Here is a 24,422-nt window from a genome sequence, read left to right on the forward strand (position 1 = left end):
TATAAGATGTTAGGCTACTTTTAAGATCCTGGGTAAGGGACTACTTATAAGAGCATGAGCTCTCTACCAGTGATTATACCACCAAAGAAAGTATCTCTTCCTCCCCCCAGGACTATTTGCTATCTATGCGTACTCAGGTAGCAGTGAGTCTTCCTGACCTCCATCCCCCCTTAGCTATCATTACCTGCCTGAAGGTAGTTCTATAGATGTGGCCTTGACTCCATGAGTTTGTTCCCTGTGGCAGGATGTTGACAGGCCCAGTCTTGCACAGGGAAACACAACTGTTGTAAGATGAAGACTGCAACTGCATTGCCATGCTCCAAGTTAGCTTACATACCCTTTCACTCCTTTGTTTGGGTCTTTTATTTCTGCCCTCTTCTTGCCGTGCTCCTTGAAAATTGGGGTGGGTGTTGTTCATGTTGCTTATGGCTGACTCCTTTGTTCTTACTGCTTTGACCACTTATAAGCCTCTGCAATTACCACTGCCCATTGTAAATGGGGCTTCTCTGAACCACAGTTGATGGCAACACTATTTAATGGGTATAAATATGATTCTTTAGAGGGCAATTTCACGGCCACATCCTGTTTGTTTTGTGGAATAATAGCAATAGCTTCCCATCTAGGGCCTGTGACCACCCAAGCCACCCATGTTTCCAATGAATTGGAGAAAAATAACCATTGACATGCACTTTAAGAGAGTGCAATATTCATATTGTCATATTTTATAGGTGAATATAAACCTGGAGTAGTATGATATTCCCTAAAATCCAGAGTGAATAGATAACACACACACACACACACACACACACACACACACACACACGATGTGTTTATCAGTGTTGATGAACAATTGAAAAACAGATGTTACCTTGTAACCATTTTAGTTCTTCTGCCTCTAACTTCAGCAGAAGGTATGAATGTATAGATACCTCTGGATATTTTTGTTGTTGTTAGTATTCTCCAAGAAATAGTTAGCCACTTACTCCAAACTAGCTACCTGTGTTATTGCTAGCTCTCTATACATTGTTTACTCACAAATAACTGCAGACATTAAGACTTCAGTGTTATCTACACAATGCATAGGCAAAGTATCACAAGAAAGTTAGCCAGTTAGTACCCTTGTAAAGGACTTTGCACCAAGCTGTTCTTACTAGTTTATTAGATAAATGTTTTCTCTTTATTTGAACCATTATAATTTTTATGGTTTAATTTTGTTATTTTAAACAGTGTATATGTATATCTGTCTGTCTGTGTAAAATGTGCACATAAGTACAGTACCCACACAGGTCAGGAGAGAGCATCAAATCCCTTGGAGCAGCTATGAAAGGACCGTGGGTTCTTTGCAAGAGCAACACGAGCTCTTAACCACTAAATCATCTCTCCAGGCCCAAGGGCCATGTATTATTTTTTTAAAAATGTTGAGCATCTGTCCATAATTTTAAAATTCCTTTAGTGGTTGTTCTATCAGTATACCTAAAATTTTCTATATTTAATAGAGGTAATTTTGAAACACCTACTGCTGTACTTTTGAGCAATATGTTGGAATTTCTCTCATGACCTTTGCTTTTTATCATAGCCCCAGGAGATAGAGAGGTGGGTAGGGTGGGGAGAGAAGCATGGATGCTACTTTCTAGGAGACTTTTCTTTGAGAATTAAAGGAGAAATGAATGACAGTCCTTTCAAAAAATAAAACAATGTAGAAAGAAGAGGGCAAATGAGCGTAGGAAGCATACGCTGACATTTCCAACATTCCCACTTCAGAAAAATGGCTGTGTTGAAGTTATTGCCAAAAGAGAAGGAAGCTTCTTTCTCGTTCCCCTCTTGGAAGATGCTCCCTCCAGGGCTACCTCATCACAACTGGAGCAGAAGGAGAAAAAAATTTAGTCTCATGTGGTTAAATGGAGAGAGGCCTCTTGGTCCTCCATTACCTTGTGAGCAGTTTCTAAGGATCTCAAAAGAACATATATCTCAGGTATCTGGCTTGAAAACCATTGGTGCTATCAGTGGGACAGTTGTGTTGAGGCAAAGACTGATAGCAACATAGCAGTCAGTGACCAAGTGTACTTGTAAATGATATTACAGTTTAGATGTCTTCAACGCCAATGAAGCTAAGAGGAAGCTTAATCAGTTGGGCCAAACTCCCATGCTCTGAGCTAAGGCAGCTCTCCAGAGTTGATGTGTATCCCTTGAGGCATAACAGAGCCATTGGAGGTTCAAGCCTAGAAAAAAACCTTCTTAGAGTCTAGAGAATCCATGCCTCACTACAGTGAGCTACTTATACCTCACCCACTCCATATTACCCAGATCATGTCTTGGAAGGAGCAGGGAGAAAGATCTGGAAAAATCCAGTGATTGTCTGATTGAGGTTGTAGATTGCCTGCACTTAGCAAGCCTAATCGATGCCATCGTAATTTTATTTGATCAGAAGAAGTGGAACTTTCATTTTCTCAATACCTCCTTATTGTTATAAAAATAAGGGTGCAATGAAATAGTCACACAGTTTGTACAATAACTGCAGTACAGGCAGAGATGGTTAACACCACTTAACTGAAGTGCAGCCTGCCAGGCACCACTACTGCATAGTCTCTGAAATTATTCATTTGCTGACACCAAACTCTGAGTTTGCTAACAAGGTTGTCTGAGGACATCTGTATATAGTGTATGAAAATCAAATATATCTCATTTTACACAATCTTTTATTATTGAACTAGATAATTTTGATAGGACATTTGTTTCTCCCCATCATCATCCTTTTCTTCTCAGAAAATAAGGTCTTCTGGGCTGAGCTTCAACTGTCATTCTTCCTCCTTAGCCTCCTGACTCCCTGGGATTACAGGCTACCTACCACACCTAGTTTGTCACTCTCTCTTTTTATTTAAAGAGATGCTGTTTGCTGTGTGATAGTGGTTAGTGAAAACTGTTTGTGTACCATATTTTTCATCTTGATAGGTAGATTTCAGTTTTGGAACATTTTATTAATTACCTTCTCTACATGACCATAAGTTAGTAAGTTTGTGTTAATCTGTAACTATGAGGTGAATTCTTTTTTACAGTGTTTTTAGTGGTACTCGAGATTGAACCTAGGGCCTTGTACTCGCCGAGGAAGCACTCTACCAGTGAGCTGCATCTCTCTCCAACCCTAACTCATTCGTCTCAAATCTACTTTATTGAGGTATAATATACATAGAGAAGTGCAAAAGTGACCTGCACGACAGTAGAGCTATGCGTGTAACTCAGTGGTAGAGTACTTGCCTAGCTTGTGAACGGCCCCAAGTTCCATCTCCAGCACATGAAAACAATAAAATAATATATGTATACTAAATTATACACAACAAGATGAGCTCATTTTTCGTACATTGTTTCCCTAATAAACATGTCTCCTTACATCATCTTTTCACATTATCAGCCAGTATCTGGACAGGTTGATACTGACCCACTGTAACAGTGAACACTGACTGGGGTCACAGTAGAAATGATCACAGCAACTTACTTTGGTGTATGGGTTTGTGTGCATCTTTCATTAAGTGGTCTAAGACTTTTATGTTTCATTCTGATATTTTTGGCACCTAAATATCAAGCAGAGTCCTCAGAAACTTTTTTTTAAAGATTTATTATTTATTATTATGTATACAAAGCTCTGCCTGCATGTACACCTGCAGGCCAGAGGAGGGCATCAGATCACATTATAGATGGCTGTGAGCCACCATGTGGTTGCTGGGAATTGAACTCATGACCTCTGGAAGAACAGTCAGTGCTCTTAACCGCTAAGCCATCTCTCCAGGCCCTCCTCAGAAACTTTAAAATAGTTCAACCTCATTCTAAGTATTATAAGAACACCTAATACTCCAAGGATTTAGAAATGCCATACTACATAAGCCCCATAGGTATTAGCCAGCCAGCAATCTTATGACTCTTCCAGCACTGGAAATGTCTCTGATGGTGCAAATGTGTAATAGCAGTAGTTAGCTGTTTTTCATTTTTGCTGGACTAAAGCAAATTGCACAACTTTGCCACAGAATAACGTACAGGTTACTGTGGAATAAACCTTTTTTTAAAAATTATTTTAATCCAGGCATAATGGTGCACCTCTTTAATTCCAGCACTTTGGAGGCAGAGGCAGGCAGATCTATGTAAGTTCCAGGATAGCCTGGTCCACACAGTTCCAGGACATTCATAAGACATCTACATAGTGAAACCATATCTTTCATTTTTTTTTTTAATTTGTGTGTGAGTGTATAAGGGGGTGTGTTTGTGTGCCATGGTGCTCACATGGTGAAAGTCAATGGACTACTTTCTGGAGTTTGCTCTCTTCTTTCACCTTTACATGTGTACTGAGCATTGAACTCAGGTCACTAGGCTTGTGTAGCCAGCACCTTTACCCACGAAGCCAGCTCACTGGCCCAAAAAAAGAACCATTTTATTGTTTCAAGGGGAGAAGTAACATCATTGAGTAATATTTTAAATAGTAAACCTGTGTTAGCAACATAGCACATTCAGCCATTTCCCAAAAAAAGATTATTGTCTAAGTCGAGTTTTTATTGCTGCAATGAAACTCCATAACCAAAAAACAAGAGGAAAGAGCAGTCAAGTAGCAAAGGAGACATTTACCAAAGTAGTATCTTTTTTTCTTCACTTTCAGAACTAGTTTAAATTCCTACCCACTAAAGAACTTCTGGTGAGGGCCAAAAACAGATATGAAGGATCTTATGTCTCTTTGAATTGTCTTCATTTTTTGAAATATTCTAAAAGCCGGAAGAACAGATTTGCTCAACTGTGCCTTTAAAAAAAAATAATTGTCTAAGTAGGGTTTTTATTGCTGCAATGAAACTCCATGACCAAAAACCAAGTTAGGGAGGAAAGGGCTTATTTGGCTTAACTTTCCACATTGCTATACATCATCTAATGAAGTCGAGACAGGAACTCACACAGAGCAGGAATCTGAAGTTAGGAGCTGATGCAGGGCCATGGCGGGGTGCAGCTTACTGGCTTGCTTGCCATGACTTACTCACCCTGCTTTCTTATAGGACCTGGGACCACCAGCCCAGGGATGTCCCCACCCACAATGGAGTGGGACCTCCTCCGTTGATCACTAATTGAGAAAATGCCTTACAGCTGGATCTCATGGAGGTATTTTTCTCAGCTGAGGCTTCTTCCTCTCTGATGAGTCTAGCTTGTGTCAAGTTGACACACAAAACCAGCCAGTACAATTGACCCCTTGTCAACTTGACTCACAAACACATCACTGTTAAGCCACCACTGTTCTTTTCTTATCATCACCAAGATATCACATTAAAAACATGAGTAACTTTAAAAGTCCCACAGACTTTACAAATTCAAACACATTAAAATGTTAGTCCCTTTAAAATAGCCAATTTCTTTTAAAATCCAGTGTCTTCTAAAATTTAAATCTCTCATTTGTGGGCTCCAGTAAAATAAAAAATAAACCAAATACTTTCTTATTTCAAAAGGGAAAAATCAGGGCACAATCACAATCAAAGCAAAACCAAACTTCAACCATCCAATGTCTGATATCCACTCAGGATCTTCTGGACTCTTCCAAAGGGCTTGGCTCACTTCTCCAGCTCTGGCCTCGGCAGCACACACAGCTTGTCTTCTAAGCTTGGGCAGGCTCCACTCCACCGCTGCTGCTGTTCTTGGTGATCATCTCATGGTACTGGCATCTCCAAAACTGCCAGGGTTCCTTGCTGCAACTGGTCTGTACTGTCACCAATAGCTTCTTATAGGCTCTTCATGGTGCCAATCCTTAAATTCTTTGCATGACCCCTTCAATCCTGGGTCTTCAATTGCCACTAAGTCTGCATTGTCACTATTGGTCACTCACAGTGACAACTCTCAGCTGCTCTCCATGACCCCTTCATGCCTTCAAAACCAGTACCACCTGGTTGACCCTTCCAGCTGCCAGTACAAGGTATAACTGTAGCCACCTTTGGAACACAGTTTCCCTGTGCTTTCAGCAAACACTACCCATAAGATTTCATCTCAACAATGCTGGTCTCTTAATCAATGCAAATTCTCGGCTCCAACTGAACAACATCGAGTATCCTCGCAAAGCAAAGGTTTCACTCTAGTAGTGCTGGTATCTTGTTAATCATAGCTGATTCCTTAGCCCCAGCTAAACAGAACCACAGAATCAAAGTAGCAAACGGTCCTGATACAGTCTTTAATCTTCCATCTGAAACTTTTCAAGCCAGGCCACCATCTTGCTTTGCTAGCAACATTCTTATCTTCCAAGCTCCTAACAAACATCTCATTGAGCTCTCAACACTTGATGGCTCTTCTAGCCTAAAGTTCCAAAATCCTTCCACAATCCTCCCCAAAACATAGTCAGGGCTGTCACAGGAATACCCTACAACACTGGTACTAACTTCTTTCTTAGTTTGGTTTTTAGTGCTGTGAAGAGACATCATGACCATAGTAACTCTTATAAAGGACAACATATCTTTGGGGATTTCAGTGGTTTAGTCCATTATAGTCATGGTGGGAAACATGGCAGGATGCAGGTAGACATGGTGCTGGAGAAGGAGCTGAGAGTTCTACATCTTGATCTGCAGGCAGTGGGAAGAGACTATAAGCTAGGCCTACCGTAGCTCAAGCCCACATCCAGCATGACATTTCCTCCAACCAGGCCACACCTCTTAATACTACCACTTCCTGTGGGCCCAAACATTCAAACACATGAGTTTATGGGGGGCATTCCTATCCAAACCACCATATTTTATTTTTTTAATTTTATTTTATTAATTTATTCATATTACATCTCAATGGTTATCCCCTCCCTTGTATCCTCCCATTCCTCCCTCCCTCCCATTTTCCCCTTACTCCCCTCCCATATGACTGTTCCTGAGGGGGACCTCCTCCCCCTGTATATGCTCATAGGGTATCAAGTCTCTTCTTGGTAGCCTGCTGTCCTTCCTCTGAGTGCCACCAGGTCTCCTCATCCAGGGGATGTGGTCAAATATGAGGCACCAGAGTATGAACCACCATATTTTAATTAATGTATTTTATGTAATGTATACATGGGAAGTTGAGTGGGGTGGGGCAAGAGGAATAACCCTGTAGTAGGAGAGCAGGTCAATAATGGCTGCAGCTTAGCAAGCACGTGAGACCTGGCAAGAGAAGAAGAATAGAGGCTTGTTCTTTGTTCTGATCACTGAATGGCCCTCCCCACTACCTGGTGGTCGGCAGAACGGGTAGGCTATGATAGAGTGTTTAAGTCAGTGGAGGTTGCGAAGCATCTTAAGGGGACATTAAACTGGATTTCTTGTTCCAAATAAGATCCTAGTGGCTGGGGGTAAACATTCTAGCGTTAGGGTGCTAAAGGCTTGACCTATGTTGGGAACATTCATATACACTTGGAAAGATTCAAATGATATAAGCCACTGTCACATGATGGTCAGCTTGATATATTTGGAGGTGCAGATGTTGGGGATTGGAAGAGGGTTCCTAAATTTCTGGCTAGCATTCACTGAGATTAAGAATTTGGAACAGTCCCAGGTCTAGTAGAGGAACATTGAGGATGATTCTGTCTGAATAAATTATACTTTTCCTACACCCATTTTATGTTTCAACTAAATATTCGTGGAGGGCATATATGGCTTACTGAGGGCAGAAGGTATTCTGTGTTTTTTGGAACTAAAGGAAAAATGGAATTTGGTACGTAGGAACTCTATCACTGACTTGGATTGAAGATAGTTTTTCTGTGTAGGAACTGTCATTTTAAAATGCCATTTCTCAGCTGGAGATGTGGTTTAGTTGTTATAGTGCTTGCTTAACATCACAAAGCTCTAGGTTCCACCCCCTGGACCACATTAAAAAAAAAACTAGGTTTTGGGATGTGGAGATGGTTTAGTTGCTAAGTTGATATGATACCGGGCGTGCAGTTATGAAGACCTGAATTTGGATCCTCGAGGAAGGGAAGATGAAGAGGGTAGGAGGATGGGACTGGAAAGAGAGGAGGCTGTGATTGGGATGTTAAATACATACATACATACATACATACATACATACATACATACATACATACATACAAACAAAGGGTTTAATGACTGTGCCTGTAACCTCAGCACTGGGCATAGGCTTTAGGGAGCAGAGACAGTTGTATCCCTGAAGCTTATTGGCCAGTCAGCCTAGCCAAATTGATGAATTTCAAGTTCTGTAACAGACCCTGTCAAAAAAAAATAAGGTGGGGGCTAGAGAGATGGCTCAGTAGTTAAGAGCACTTGCTCTGCAGACAACCCCAGTTTAGTCGTCAGCACCCACATGGTGGCTTACAACTGTGTATGACTGCAGTTCCAGGTGATCTGATGCCTTCTTGTGTTGTCCATAGACACTGCACACATGTGATGTCCTTACATGAATGTGGGCAATACACTCATAAAGTAAATTTAAGAAAACTTTAAAAATATAGTGTATTCATATTACATCTTAATTGTTAGCCCCTTCCTTGTATCCTCCGGTACCCCCCTCCTTCCCTCTTCCACCTATTCTCCTCCCCTAGTCCTCTGACAGGGGGTCCTCCTCCCCCATCATCTGACCACAGCCTATTAGATCTCATCAGGATAGCCTGCACCCCCTTCCTCTGTATGCCCCCCAGACCTCCCCACCAAGGGGAAGTGATCAAATGGAGGGGTACCAGAGTTCATGTCAGAGGCAGTCCCTAATCCCCCTCCCTCTCCATGTGGAGCATGAGCTGTCCATTGGCTACATCTTTTTTTAAAATATTTTATTTATTATCCCCCACTCTTATCTTTCCTTTCCCACCCTCCCTCCCTCTTCTACCCTAATTCCTTCCCCTAGACCTCTGATGGGGGGGGGGTGGAGGGGGTGGGGGGAAAGGCCCTCCTTACCCACCTTCTGACCGCAGCCTCTCAGATCTCATCAAGATAGCCTGCAACCTCTTCCTCTGTGTGCCTGCAAGGCTGTCCTGCCAAGGGCCAGTGATCAAATCATGGGCACTAGAGTTCATTTTAAAGGTGGAATGTAATTAACAAAGTAACCCAAAATCTAATTCTGATGTCAGTGAGCACACATACACACCAACATGCACACACACATATACAAACCCAAAGGAACATGTACATATAACACATGCCCCCAAAACTTAGTGTAGTGTTACATATCTGTGATCCTTTCACTTTGGAGGGAGAGGCAGGAGGATCAGTTACATAGCATGTTTGAAGCCAGCCTAGACTATATGAGACCTTGCCTACAAGGGTCAAAAAGGAAAGGAAAAAAAAAAAAACAACAACAAAGCAAACAAAAACCCCCAAGAAAAACAAAGAAAATATCCTTCACATCTATTTTGGTTACATGTTGTTAATAAAATATTAATGTTTTCATAAGACTGTCTCATTTTAGAGTCTGAACATGAAATAATAAATACATTAAATTTGTCTTATATTCCTTACTGAACATTAAAGTTTTCCCGAAATTACTCTTAGATATGAATAAATTCATGTTGAGAGCAGTTCTGAGTTTATACCTATGCTTCTTGTGGTGCTGTCTCAACAATGGGAAGCTTAGTAGCTTTTGGTGTAGATGATGTTCTTAGCTAAATTAATTTGGCTCGATGGAAAGCATCTGTGTATGTTTACATTGTGTGTGTGCTCCAGGTTCATGTATGTGCACAAGATATATGCAGTGCCCCTGGAGACCAGAAGGTGGCTTTGGTTCCCTTGGAACTAGTGTTAATAGGTAATTGTGAGCCACTCATGTGGGTGCTGGGGACCAAGCTCTGGCCCTTTGGGAGAGTTTTCACTCACTGAGCTCTCTCTCCAGCTTCACTTTTGGTAACATTTTAATGGAGTCATCATAAAAGTTAAAAGTAACCATTCTTTTTATAAAATGAGTGTGGATATTTTAGTGCCATGATTAATAGTTTTAATGAATTTTTTGAGAACTGATCTTTTAACTTTTGTATTATTATTCAAAATTTCATGGGTCCTACCCCAAAACAAAGAAAACACACACACACACACACACACACACACACACACACACACACACACACACACTGAACTCAGCCAGTTCTGCATATACATATATGTAAACATACATATATATGTACTAATATGCTTGTAACTAATATAATCAAAGAAGAAGAGGCTATCAACTTGAAAGTGGGAAGATATAGGATGGATTCAAGGGAGGGGCTAGAGTAAGGGGAGGAGGAAGTGATGTAATTCTATTTTAATAAAAAACTGAGAAATAAAGTAAAAATTTTAAAATCCATTTTATAATGTATTAAACTTGTTGGAAAAACATTACTTGAAATCAGATGATTTCAAGCCTTCAGATGACAGGCAGATCCTTAAAAAGTGACCTATTTAAAAAGTAGGGTGGGGTTTTTTGTTTTTATGGGCTTTTTTCTTTTTTTGAGACCTAGTCTCAATGTGAAGTTTTGGCTGTCATGAAACCTAATGTGTAGACCAGGCTGCCCTCAAACTCACAGTGATCTACCTGCTTCTGCTTCCTGGGTGCTAGGATTAAAGGGGTGTGCCACCACACCTGTTAGGTGACCAGTTTTTGGTGTTTGTTTGTTTGTTTGTTAGTTATTGTTGTTTTGAGGGATAATATCTACAAGTGAAACACCACAGAATTATTTTTTAAAAATTACTGAACAAAAGTTATGAATAAACTATTATAAAATGAATATTTAAATGAGCAGCAACAATATTAGCATTAGGTACTGGATAATCTCATGCTGTAAGAAAATTAAGTGATACATGGTTGATAGATGACAGATAGAAGGTAGGTATTATATAGGTAAATTATAGGCATATGCATGATGAATACATAGATAGTTGATAAAAATAGAGTATGAATACATGTAGACAGATGATTGAGTTTAGAAAAGTTTGAGAGCAAATAGACAATTAGATAATAGGAGTTAGAAGATTTAAGCTGGTGATACAGTAGATGATAGAATATAGATAATGACATATAGAAAATAAATTATAGACAATAGATGATGGAAAGATGCATGGCAGATTGTAGAGAGATGACATATAGAAGATAGAATGTAGATGAGAGAAGACAGGATAAATCGAAGGTAGAAAGCAGATAGGTAATAAATATAGCACAGGTAGATATGTATCAGGCACACATTGGTATTTCTAAAAAGGAAAAAAAAGAGTCACACACACCCCAAACGTGTAGTATAACATGCTAGTTAATTTTTATTGTACAGATAACAATTGTGGTGGGAATGATACATCCCAACTTCAGGATAGAAATTACCTCTGGAGAGGGCCAGTGATATGGCTCAGTGGGTAAAGGCACCTGCTACCAAGCCCTGTGTCCTGAGTCTGATACCCAGGGCAAACATGGTGGAAGGAAAAGAACTGACTCTGCACGTTGTCTTCTGACCTCCATATACCCAGCACCACCTCCCTCTCTCCCCCAAATCAAAGAAACAACAAAAAGCTTTTCTTTTTCTTTTTTTTTTTTAATTACCTCTAGAAAGAGGCAGTTGAGAATGAATGAAGCTACATTTCTGTTTGTGATATTTTACTTTTCAAAAGACAAGGATGAAATGAAAAGCAAAACAATCCATGATATGTTCAACTGCTAAATCTGAAAGTAGTGTACTTTTTTTTTTCTGTACATTTGTATGACTAACCTGTTTTGACTTCCTGTGGTATATTATGGTATATCAGCATCTCTTGCATTTTTCAACTTCTCTCATGCATTTTCCACTTACTATCATATACTGCTAAACAGCACGTTAGAGGCTTCCATGTACAAGAGCCAGATTGATTTACTCTCGCATGTCAAACACAGCAGCACAAAACCTTACCAACAGCAGAGCCCAGCAGGCATTTGTTAAGTGACAGATTCAGATTCCTTCCTTCCTGCTTATGCTCGATTGTTTCCTTCCTCGTTTGGTCTCACATGTTAACATTTAGTGATAAATCGGGTTTTAATATAAACAAACTATGATACTTTTCAAGTAATCCAAAGCAGGTCTAGTTTTTATCGCTGTGTATAATGGACAATATTTTGTATTTCTGTGGAAAAGACAGTACACATGTAGTCCACCTGCTGTGGGGTGTATCTCATGCTTCAGTTTACTTCCATTTTATAATTTTACTCATAGTATAAAAATAATTTCAGTCCAAGTTATTTTTGAAGGTGTTAATAAAAATAAAAGGATGATAGAAATAACGAAATATTTATATATTTACTTTAACAAAAACATACTTTAGTATAGATACTACTTTAATATAGATGACTGCTATGATTAGAAACTATGTGGAAATAACTGTTGATGCATTTAAGGAAAACATGGAATAGAAATAATGATCCTTCCTTAGTAGGTAGTAGATGTACTGTGTGTGTATGTATGTGTGCATGTTAGGTCTTGCAATACATGTTCATTTATTGGTTGCAAAGGCAGCATAACAATGCCATGCTTTAGAAATGATGCCCAGAATCAATTTGGATTTGGAATCTCAGTTCTACTATCTTTTAATTATGTGTTCTTGGTGCTCTTACCTTATACTCTTCTTCTGGTGCTCTTAGCTTATACTTTTGTACCAGGAAACTCAGCCTCCTTATCTCTCTGCTTTATGTTAGCACACATAGTTATGGATTTCAGAATGGCCTCTTCATCCTTATGTCTCATTATTTTTCCTCATTTGTTCCTTTCAGCATCCTCATCTCTAAAGTGAGCAGGATGAAATCCTTAGAGTAGTGATTTGAGGATTGCATGAAATAATCCATGGGAAGTACTTAGTATGAGACCTGACACAGAAATTGTTTTAAAAAAAAGAGTAATCTAAAATAAAGCTTATCTTGGCCTTGTATTTTGGCAAATATCTATAATCCCATAATATGACAGGTAAAGGTAGGATGGTCAGATGTTCAAGGATAGCCTTGGCTACCTGAGATCCTGCCTTAAAAATGAAAATGAAGTTATGTTTGCCTTTTTAGGTCCCATACTGCCCATTAAAGTATGTCTATGACTGTAAGATTTTGTTTCTAAGTCAGGTGTGGTGGCACATGCCTTTGATCCCAGCACCCAGGAGGCAGTGGCAGATGGATATTCATGAGTTCAAAGCCAGCCTGGTGTATAAAGTGAGTCCAGGAAAGTCAGGGCTACACAGAGAAATTCTGTCTCCAAAAAAAAAAAAAAAAAAAAAGATTTTTGTTGCTCCTGAGCTACTGAATGGGCAGGTGAATGAAGACCTTTGCATATAAAATGTCGGATGACTTAAAATACTTTCGCAAGTTGTATTCCTTATATTTAGATGAAGAAAAGCATTTCTCTCAAGAAAGAAAGGGCTTCCTTGGAGAATAATTAGAAAATTAATTGTTGATTATAACTTTGAAATAGCTTAGTCTGTGACTGGTAGACTAAGATAGGAACAGTGATGCTTTCCCCTATTGTTTCATCATGCATATTTTAACATGAAAAGCAAAATGACTTGGGAGACTTTTATACACTCCCAACGGGAATGGATTTGTAGTCACAAGTCTCTCTATCCATTATTATTGGAGGCTTGTTTGATTTTTTTAATAGAGTTGAAAACTTGATGCAAGACTAACTACAGGCTTTCCAGATATCTTTTGTTAGTTACTATTCATAACATACAATTTTCAGTTTTCTTCTTCCACTGCCCTCCCTACTTTTTTTTCTATTTTGAGACAGTGTCTCATGTAAAACAGATTGCTCTCCAAACTCCTGCCGCCTGCCTCTATGTCCTAAATGCCGAAATTACAAGCCTATGGCACCACACCCTACTTGATTTTCCCCTTTCACTGAAAAAAAATTTATTCTAGGAAATGGTAAAGGCTTCAATATAAAGATGGCATAATACAAAAGTCTTTATCTAAAAATTATCTCATCTTTCTTTTTTATATTTCAAAGTAATCTTAAGTCCAATTTTGAGGTGGAATAAAAGATGAGAGATATAATTGCCATTAATGAACTGTGGATATATTTTTATCTAATTATTAATTTACTGCTTAAAATGGCTCTTTTGAACTCCTTTATATTAAAAATAAGCAGGACACTGAAACAAGAAACAGATTATGTGTATCTTGCTAACTGCAGCTGCTGACATTCTGTTGCACATTTTGTGGGGCAATGGCATGCTTTGGGGAATAAACTGAATTTAAAGCATAGGTTCTTCAGTAATTTTCATGTAATTTCTTCTTTGCCCACATCTATATTATGGATACCATCTCAGGATAGTGGTAGAACTAGTAATAGCATTTGGCATGTGACCTCCTGCCTCTCCATTAAGTACACATGAAGATATTTAAACAGAAAAAGAAACTTTTAATACTTCTGTAAATTAAAAAAAAAATCAAAGATTGGTGACAAACTCCAGGGAGAATTTCATTAGCAAGAGTAGATTTAAAAGCAGTCTTGAATGTCATGTCATTTATTACACTTTCTGAAATCAGCTGAGGCAAAAATAGCTAACGGGAACAAGTAAAGACTTGCACTTAGGTGTAAAGAGGCTGGCCTGCAGGCAGTCGTCTCACCAAGGAACTGGAGTTCTTGGCTTCCTACTAGCCCACTTAACATACATATTTCCAGATCATTTAGAGACTAAGGTGCCCCAAATACATAAAGTTAGGCAAGAAATAGAGGAGGCTTGGAAGAGGCATACAGCATCCAGAGAGAATTGTGGGAGCCACCAGTACCAAGGTAATGTCTCTAGAGCCCACACAAGAAAGATCAAATGGTGTGTGCTCATTAAGAGGACCCTGTCTACATCATCCAAGGTCAAACCAGGCAAGCCCAGTGAGGACAGTGTTTGTTAGCATTCAGCTTTGAAATCATCCTCTTTGGTAACTCAATCTTTATTTGAAGTTCAGGTGGCTGAAAAATGCTGCCAGATGCCAATCTTGTTGAATCTCTTCCATCTTGGTAGTATGTATGAGGTTAAAAATGGTGATGTGGGTAGAGGACAACAACAGAAAGAGGAATCAAGATAAAATATTGCCTTGAGATTTAGAAGCCACATCCAGTCTTGAAAATGTCTTTTCTGTAACAAGCAGAAGAAGGCAAGACATCTCCATTATCTCCTGAAAGGGAACAGCAGAGATTTGCCCTGTACAGTATAGAACAAGCTGGACCAAGGTAACAGATTTAGGACTTGACTAAAATAAGGGAAGATGAAGAAACATAAAGTGGAAGAGATTAATAACAAAATTGATTATACTGCTTTTGAATAATTTACTCATTGAATGGTTGCTAAATATTAAATATCTACCAAATGCACTAAGTATTGGTGATGTAATACTGAACAAAACATATTAGACGGTTTCAAAAGGTACATTTGGAAAGACAGGTTTATATAGTGACGATTACTAGAAAAATTGGAGTAGATAGAGTGTTTAAGGTTATTAGGAAAAAGAAAACCTTCTGGACATCAATACTTTTTAATTCATATTTTACTATAATTTATTCACATTACATCCCGATTGTTATCCCCTCCCTCTTATCTTCCCATTCTCACCCTCCCTCCCTCTTCTGCCTATTCCTTTCCCCTAGACCTCAGATGGGGGGTACTTTTAAAATACTAGTTCAGAACACAAACATACGGATTTCTTCTAGAACATAGGCACATGTTTTTATTTATTTTTTATTTCAAGGAAAAGAAATGACCTAAGAGAATCTAGAGTTAAAAAATATAAGTTAAAAAATAAGGTATCCACTTTGGAGCAAAATGCAAGTTAGAAACAGACATTTTCCTAAAAACGAGAGACCATCATGGCATTCTTTGCTTTGCTCCCCATTTAAACCCTTCTATGGTGTTGCTATAGTTTATGTTAGAAAACAGCAGGCCTTTGTGGAATGGTGGAGGCGCACATGTGTGGGACATATATATATGGAAGCCAGGTGACAACCTCAGGTGTCATTAACCAGGTACTATCTACTTTAATTTAGACAGAATCTTTCACTAGCATGGAGCTCATCAAGTAGGCGGTGCTGGCTAGCTGATGGGCTTCAAGGATATGCCGTCTCCACCTCCATAGCACTGAGCTTGCAGGATCATGCCACTTTTGACATATATTCTGGGGGTTGAATTCAAGGCCTTATGTTTGGCAAAGCACTTTACCAACTAATCTATCTCTTAGCACAAGCAAGCTTTCCTTAAAGGCTTTAATTTTTTTCCTCTTAAAAAATAGCTAATATATGAATTTTTGCCAAACATTTCGTTCTTAATAAGCATATAGATTTGTAGTGTCGATGATGGTACTTTGCAGAGTTTTGCTAAAAACATACAGAAAATCTGTAAGAATGCAAGTTTTCTTTTCCCCAAATTAATTAATCAATTCTTCCTCTCTCCCTTCTTTCGTTCTTACATTTTTCTTTTTAGCCTCACACATGCTAAACATGTGTTCTACCACTAAGCTGCACTTCAAGCTATTCCAAACCTTCTGTATCTGCCCACTTGCTGCATGTGTTCATGTGATAGGAAAACAAAATACTGCCTCAGAAAACCATTCAAAGATAGATTTGTGGTAGAACAAAAATAATGCAAATTAAGCATTCAAATATATGAGAACCATTAGAGAAAAGGACTTTTAGTAAAGGGTGAAGCAACTGAACATGTAAATATAGTTCACATAATAACCTGTATGTATATAGTTATGTTAGGTTTAACAACCAAAACCTACTCTTAGTTTGATTCAACCAAGTGACAAGAAAACCAGGATCAAGGCTAATGTTCAAGTTTAAGGTATCAGTAATGCAAATTGTTTCTGGCATAAGAGCAGGTAGTTCAGTAGCCTACACCAGACTAAAGTTGACAAGAAAGCTCTGAACATATATCTAGAATTTGTCTGTAAGGATGCTAAGATGTAACAGTTACAAATCATCACTGAAGGAGATTGGGAAATTTGGTTCAACATTTAGAAATTATATTAAATGTGGAATTCCTCAGTTTGTCTTTTACTAAGGTAAATTATAATTGGATAAAGATTTAAGAAATGAAATAATTAAAATATTAAAATGTGAAATATAAACATGTTCAATTAGGGACTTGGGGCACAAAAATTATGGACATTGTTACAGAGCCCAGTTATATCAGATTTGATCATATATAGTCTCCAATAATAACCTTAAGTAGTTTAGTTGGGCAACAAGTTTTCACCCACAAATTGGTATTTTTTTAAAATTAACTCTGGTAGGCTTTATTTTATTTATCAGGTAATAGAAAAAAAAAGTCTAGTCAGGGCCAGCAAGATGGCCAAGTGGGTAAAGGCACTTGTTGCCAAACCTAACAATCTGAATTTGATTCTTGGGACCCCCATGATGGAACCAACCCTCACAAATTGTTCTGTGAATCTGCACATGCATTGTGGCAAACACCCACAACCCCAATTAAAAAAACAAATGTAATTCATTTAATAAAAACTTATCTACTAATATCATTAAACTAAAAAATATCCTTTCAAGTAATGATAATTCGTTTTGACACTGCTTTTGGACTGAATAGTATATACTGCTCAAGTGAGCTGTGAAAGTGGAGTGTTTGAGTATGTCAGCTTGGCAATGTGCATTAGAACCCTCAGCATTCGTGGCCTTTGAAGCATCTATCTCACTACAACATGAGCTCTGGAAATATGTTCTTGGAGTATGTTCATTGATGGACTGTTTAAATAACCATCTATTACAAATGGAGTTTTAAACAGTTATTGACCACCAGGTATAAATGTGACTTCTATAATATGAGGTATTATGCACAACTATATATAACAGGTTAAGAAAAAAATTACTAATTATAAAATCTGAAAAAAAAAAAGAAAAAAAGAAAAAAATTACTGAAGAAAATGTGCCAGATTGTTAAGGATTATATGAATATTTCTTTTATGTCCTGTACTTTTGAAGACATGCACAGTTCAGATTTGTGTTTCATGCATATCATACCAGAGTCTGTTCCTTGCCACCTTACTAACCCCGCCCCCCCCCCCCCATTTCTTCACCTTCCTTGGCAATGTCTCCAGGGTGGTAAGGACAGATTTTTAAACAAAGTAATGGATGGATGGAGATGATAATCTGCATCTTTGCTCCTTTGTCCCCAGATAATTGGGATCCCCAGTTGAGACTGGAGAATGATTTTTCCCTTTGCCTCTTTTTCCTTTGCAGGAAACACATGAAATTGTGGCAATCAAGAAATTCAAGGATAGTGAAGGTATATATACATTTTTACTTCTATATTTTTTTGTTAATAACATGAGGGTAAGATGGGGTTTAATTGGTTAGAATCTAGCCCTGTGACTTTAAAATCATAACCTCAGTAAGCAAATGCAACTTATTTATTATCATGCTTTACTATGAAATATTTTATATTTCATGATATTAGAATATCTATTTTAATTTACAGTCAAGGATGGAATTTTTGCTCCAAAGGACAGATAGAAATCTTCTTAACTACATGTTTCCTCATAGATTACAATGGAAAAGCTGATTAAAAGCAAATGCTTCTGTGGTTTTCATAAGTAGTGAGTGCTGTGAAAGATTCAACATTTGGTCAGTGTGTTCTCCCATTCCTAGTCACAGCAAGAAATACAAGGATAAGTGGGAGACTGTATGGAGAGGGAAATTCTTTATATTTAGAAACATTTATTGAGAGAATAAAATATTTTCAATAAGAAATACCGTACTTGAGGAGGTCTTGATCACACTTTTAGACTGTTTCAATGGAGTATTAAAATTCTCTGCTGGGCAAGAAAGTTTCAAATAAAATATTTTACTAGCACCTTAGTTTTGAAGCCTTAGGTGTTAACTCTCACCTAACAAAAGACAGACAAAGAAAGACTGATAATGAAAGTCTACATCGCTTTTGAGGAGTTTAAGCAGCAGTTGTTCACACTTTGTAGTACAGACACCTCAGTAAAACTTTCTAAGTCTTAGCCAAGTTTCCATATACATATTGTAGTATATTGAAAAGCAAGCCTCACAAACTCCTATGTTAATGAGCCATTCCATTTTCTACTACCGCTGGTTTGTGTAAAATCTTAAAAATACTCCATTGTGACATTGAGTTTCAACCGACCGACCATAAGAAGAATGGGTAAAAGGTATCAGCATCAGCCTCTGTATCTAATGCAAAGCCTGAAGGCAGACAACATAGCCTGACTTCATTGGTGCACATTTACTAAGCGCTTTAAGGCCCCAGCTTCTGTATTGATGAACTGTCTCATCACCGTCACCTCAGATACTTAAAAAGCACGAAATAACAAAGAGACTCCTAGGATAGCTTCCATAGCATCTGCTATAACTAAATTATGATGTGCTAATTATGTGGAGTACTGGCATATTACTGAGGGCCTTGTGAAGCTATTGGGAGGAAGTGCTTTTGAGCTTATTATGGGAGGCAGTGTACTTGAAACTATTTGCCTATGTGCTTATAATCTAATGGAAGCAGTTGCCCCTGGCTAACCCACTGCGATATCATTGGAAATGAACTCTTTGAGCAGTGACTTTAGACTAATGGCTGGTGTTCCAGAGACAAATGGTGATCTAAAAAGAGTGAATGCAACAGAAAATCAAAGCAGTACTCTTGCATGTGTATGGAGACTTCCGACTGTGTATATGCCTTTAAGGTCACATTGGCAAGTTGCAAATTGTCAGCAGATCTTCCTTTTTTGGTGTAGGGTCTTACATAGCCTTAGCTTGCTTGCAACCCTGTTAGATCTAGTACTGTCTTGTATGTCTTTACTCTGCTCATCTAGTAGAATTCTGGCCTTATATAATAGAAAGAAATGGTACATATTTGGTGACCAACTCTTTTAGAGTGTGAATTATACAAAAATAGTTTCATATAGATGATGTTCTCTATTGAACTCCTATGTAAACTACTATAATTCAAAATCTATTCTGATAATATTGCTCCCCTTGTCTACCAGCCCTCAATCATTCAATTTGTTAGTTGCTATGAACATTATATTATAGTGGTGATTATTCTATATCAAACATTTCCAAATCTTTGTGAAAATAAACAAATTAATTATATAAATGCATTGTTAAACTTAAGCTAAAATGGAAACTGTGCTTGATCTGAGTGACATTCACATTAATGTTTCTAAATATTCTCTAAATGATGATATGAGGGAGAGTGTGTGAGAATATATGTGACCTTTTGGTAGCTTTAAAAGAGTATAATAATGTCCTATTGTCCTGTTAAGGTGAAATGGATCCAAAAATTTGTGTAAAATATTTTGCTTTTTAATTTAATTTAATTTAAAATTTATTAAATTTAAATTTAATTTACTTAATATTTAAATAAAATTAATTTAAATTAAATTAAATATGTTATTATTTTAAATAAAATACATTTTCAGGTAGACCACTTTTTAGTGCAAAAGATCTATATTATCCCAGAATAATGGACTACTGCTTAAAAATAAGACCCAAATTTTCATAGTAAATAAAAGGTTATATTGTTACTTTAGCTGAAAAAAACCTGAAATTATGAAAATAAGTTTGTCCTGTTCTAAATACAGTTTCAATTATAATAGCAACTTGTGCTAGTTTGTAGGAGAATTGGGTATTTTTAAAGGGGAAAGTCCACTTTTCCAGAAAATTGCATATTAGCTAATAAAATCATAGCAGAGGCTTTATCAGTTTTCTCGCTTTTAATATTTATGTCTTCATGTTTTCGAATTATTTTTATTTTGTATCTATGAGTATTTTATCTGTATGTGTGTATATGTAACATGTGTGGATCTGGTGCCATGCTGGTTGGAGGTAAGAACAGAGCATGGGATCCCCTAGAACTGGAGTTATGGATAGTTGTGAGCCACCATGTGGGTGCTGGCAATCAAACTAGGATCCTTCAAGACCAACAAGTACTCTGGACCTCTGAACTCCACTTCTCCCTTTACTTTCAAGATTTTATTCCCTGATTATTAGGTGATAAAACTGTCAGATCTTTTATCGGTGTCTTTGTCCCCTGAGTTTCCCTGAAGGACCTTAATATTCTAGATAAGGCCAGAAACTTCTGTTAAGAGAAAGAATATAAGCTGGGTTTGAGGCTCAGTGGTAGAGTCTTGGATTCAAATCCCAGCTGCCACCCCCACCCCCAGATAAAAAGGCATGTTTAAATGATAACATTTTTATTGGAGACAACTTCCTTTGTTCGTTTTGTTCATTCATTTGTTTGTTTTACTGTCTTCTGTTTCTTGACACATTATTATAAGTCTGGCATTTCAGAGCGAATTCTTAGCAATACTCTGAATGATGATACAAATTTGTATATTCATGTATGCTTCCACAGAGAACATTAAATATCAAATACCTAACAAGTCAGAAGTCTCTACTAAATCAGTTCTGTTAATTATTTGAATCTTCTAAGAACAAAACATGACCACAGACTCCAAAGATACATGGGATTCTTTGGTTAAAAGATGTTTTTCAGATTGTATATAATAATTATTTTAACCAAATTCTTCTTAACCTTCCTATAACTTCAGCCTTGAACATCAGCATTTGATCATCAGATCGTCATTCTTTTTTTTTATTAATTTTTTCTTGTTACATCTCAATGGTTATCCCATCCCTTGTATCCTCCCATTCTTCCCTCCCCCCCATTTTCCCATTATTCCCCTCCCCTATGACTGTTCCTGAGGGGGATTACCTCCCCCTGTATATGCTCATAGGGTATCAAATCTCTTCTTGGTAACCTGCTGTCCTTCCTCTGATTATCATTCTTAGTACATTTGTTTATTTATTGTATGCATTGTTCCACATGTGCCTCATAATAGCTAGTGTCTGGAAATCAGAGGAAAACTGTGGGCATCAATTCTCTCCTATCTTGTGGGTCCTGGGGGTCAAACTCAGGTCCCCAAATCTTAGAGGCAAGCCCTTTACCTCCTGAGCCATCTCACTGGCCTGGGGTCATCATTCTTATATAGAGACATAAAACCAAATGTATTGAACAATCCAGGAGTGCCCATTTAAACTAGGTAGTGTTTGAATAGTAATAATTAAAATACTGTCTATTAAACCTTTCTGTTAGGAAAACATGTAGTCAGAATTTATTTTTAACCTATATTTTGATCCTCCTCCTAATTCTTTGGATCGTTATCTTTCTTTGAAGAATGAAACATTCTCTGTACTTGCCACTGGGCCTCAGTACATAGCTAACGCCATGGGGGAGGGCTGTTAGGTCATTTCTCTGGTTTTATATCAAATGAAATCACTAGCATTTTATTTTATGTTAGTTGTATACTATAGATAAGTATTTTCTCTTGAAAATATTTCTCTTGAACATATTTATTTATTTAGTTATTATGAAATGTTTAATTAATCAGTCTTTCCTTCAGTTGATTTCATTCTTATTTTTACCTAGAGACTAGAAAACTCTATATTGGTCTCTTAGTTTGTATGATGCTATAAAAAAAGAATTCGTGGAGTTCTAAAACTTAAGAACCTGGATTCCTTATAAGAAGGGCCTTAAAACAAAATTTCCAATCTTTGTCATGTAAAGAATTTGCTTATATGAGCTGTAGCATCTGGCTACTTCTGGTACCATCACACTTCCTTTTTCTGCCCAAACCAGACTCTTTCAAACCTCAGGAGTTCTTGTAAGATTTGGCGACATTTTGTACCTTTTGTGATTTCATAAATTTTCTCTGTTCTTCATCTCTAAAGATTGAAGGTCTTCATCTTTTTCGGTACATAAAACAGTAGCATCACCATTCAAACCTCCATGGCCACATTGATTGCCCTGCTGCTGCATCCCGTCTTCAATCAGAGCAACCAGAATCAAACATGGTACCCCTATGGCTTCGTTCAAGGATGGATTGACTTTTCTTTTTTATTATATCTGTTTAAAGGTCTGTTTTGGGGGCCTCTTTGGCTATACAAAGATGTCAGGTTTGTGATTTCATAAAGTAGGTTACAGCTATTCCTGGATTTCTTTTCCAAGCCCACGGTTCTTTAAAAATAGGGTTACAATAGTTTCTGCTGATCTTTAGATTTTTCTTTTCATCATTGACTTATCTTTGAATTTCTTTTGCTCTTGTGAGCTTTCTTCTTAAAAACTGCTATCTTTATTTTAGTGACTCTCTTGGTTTTTAGGTATGTTAACTTGACTCAATGGTATGTCTACAGAAGTAGGCCAGATTTTTATTTGTTCTTTCTTTGCATCCTTTTTGCTCCTGTCAACTTTGTCCTTCCTAGGTTGGATTGTATACTTACTGCACATAACTTTGCCAGAGTTGTTTTTGACTTTGAACACCCCCTCCAATGTTAACCGTTTTTGTTTTGTTTGAGATAGGATATTGCTATGTAGCCCAGACTAGCCTGAAATTAAATTTTTATATATTCAATCAATCTCGCTCTGTTCTCCTTTCTCCTTCCACTCCTGCATTTCCTCCTTCTCCCTCCCTCTTCCCTCTTCTCTGTATTTCAAAAAAGCATCTTATTCTGTAGTCTAGGACTCATTGTTTAGCCATGGATGGCTTTGAACTTGGAGTAATCCTCTTGCCTTGGCCTTTTGAGTGCTAGGATTATAGATGTGAACCACTGTGTTTGGCTTTCTTCAACAGTGCCTACTGGTGAGATTGGTTAGCATGCTCATAAACAGGTGTAGAAACATTGACTTTTAGAATTAGAAAAAGGCTTTTGAAAAAAAAGAACAGTGTAACTTCAGTCCCAGTTTATAGGTGAGGATCTGGTCTGTACTTAAATGGTTCTAAAATGCAGACCTAGGAGCTTCACCGATTATTTCTTCCAGCCGTGATATGTTCTTTGCCTGTGTGGCTTTGGTAGCAAGCCAAATAGCTTGGTCCAATATGTTACAAAGTCTAAGCATCAATCTAGGTGCTGTTATGCACTCTCCAAAGCTCACTGTAATAGCCATACCACCTAAGTCCTGCTGTTCAACTCAGGATATGAGATTGAGTGTGACTTTGAGTCCATGCACCCTGAGAGAGTCAGCTATCCTTTTAAGCCATGAGTTCTTTACTTATGAACTGGAGAAAATAGCATAGATAGCACAGGAGGATTATCTTAACTAGTGGGGAGGGAAGGGTGGAGGATGCTTATTTTCATAGATGATGCGATGGCTGTTAATGCTTTGCTACTTTTGCTTGTTTTAGAGGGCATGTGTCAGCAGAGTGTATATTACTTTTCTCCATCATCTAATCATATAGTACCACAGTTTTCACTATCAAGTGTAGGGCAGGCTAGAAACCTTAAAAGTACCTACAGAATTCCAAGTAATGGCGGGTGCATAGTTTGCTTGCACTTTGGAAATTAGTAACTCCATTTTCTGCCTTTTCCCAGTCATTATAGTTTTAATGCTCAGGTGATTGTTTATGGCTGGCATAAGGAGCCTCATTTTCTTAAAAATGAGCTCAAATTAAGTTGTATTGGCACACCACACTCTAAATAATGCTCTCATGTGTCCCTTAAATCCACACCCAGAGAG

The 24,422-nt window shown here is 37.8% G+C and overlaps 1 protein-coding gene across 4 annotated transcripts in view; it reads left to right on the forward strand.

The window, feature by feature from the left end:
• Cdkl5 (cyclin dependent kinase like 5) overlaps positions 1 to 24,422 on the forward strand; it is a 170,553-nt gene that overhangs the window by 94,623 nt on the left and 51,508 nt on the right. For all 4 annotated transcript variants that reach the window (XM_051141721.1, XM_051141722.1, XM_051141720.1 and 1 more), the window contains one exon: positions 18,131 to 18,176. In XM_051141721.1, coding sequence (XP_050997678.1) covers positions 18,131 to 18,176 — 46 coding nt within the window. The remainder of the gene's footprint in view (positions 1 to 18,130; positions 18,177 to 24,422) is intronic.

Source organism: Acomys russatus, chromosome X, assembly GCF_903995435.1.
Source record: "Acomys russatus chromosome X, mAcoRus1.1, whole genome shotgun sequence".
Taxonomy (NCBI): Eukaryota; Metazoa; Chordata; class Mammalia; order Rodentia; family Muridae; genus Acomys; species Acomys russatus.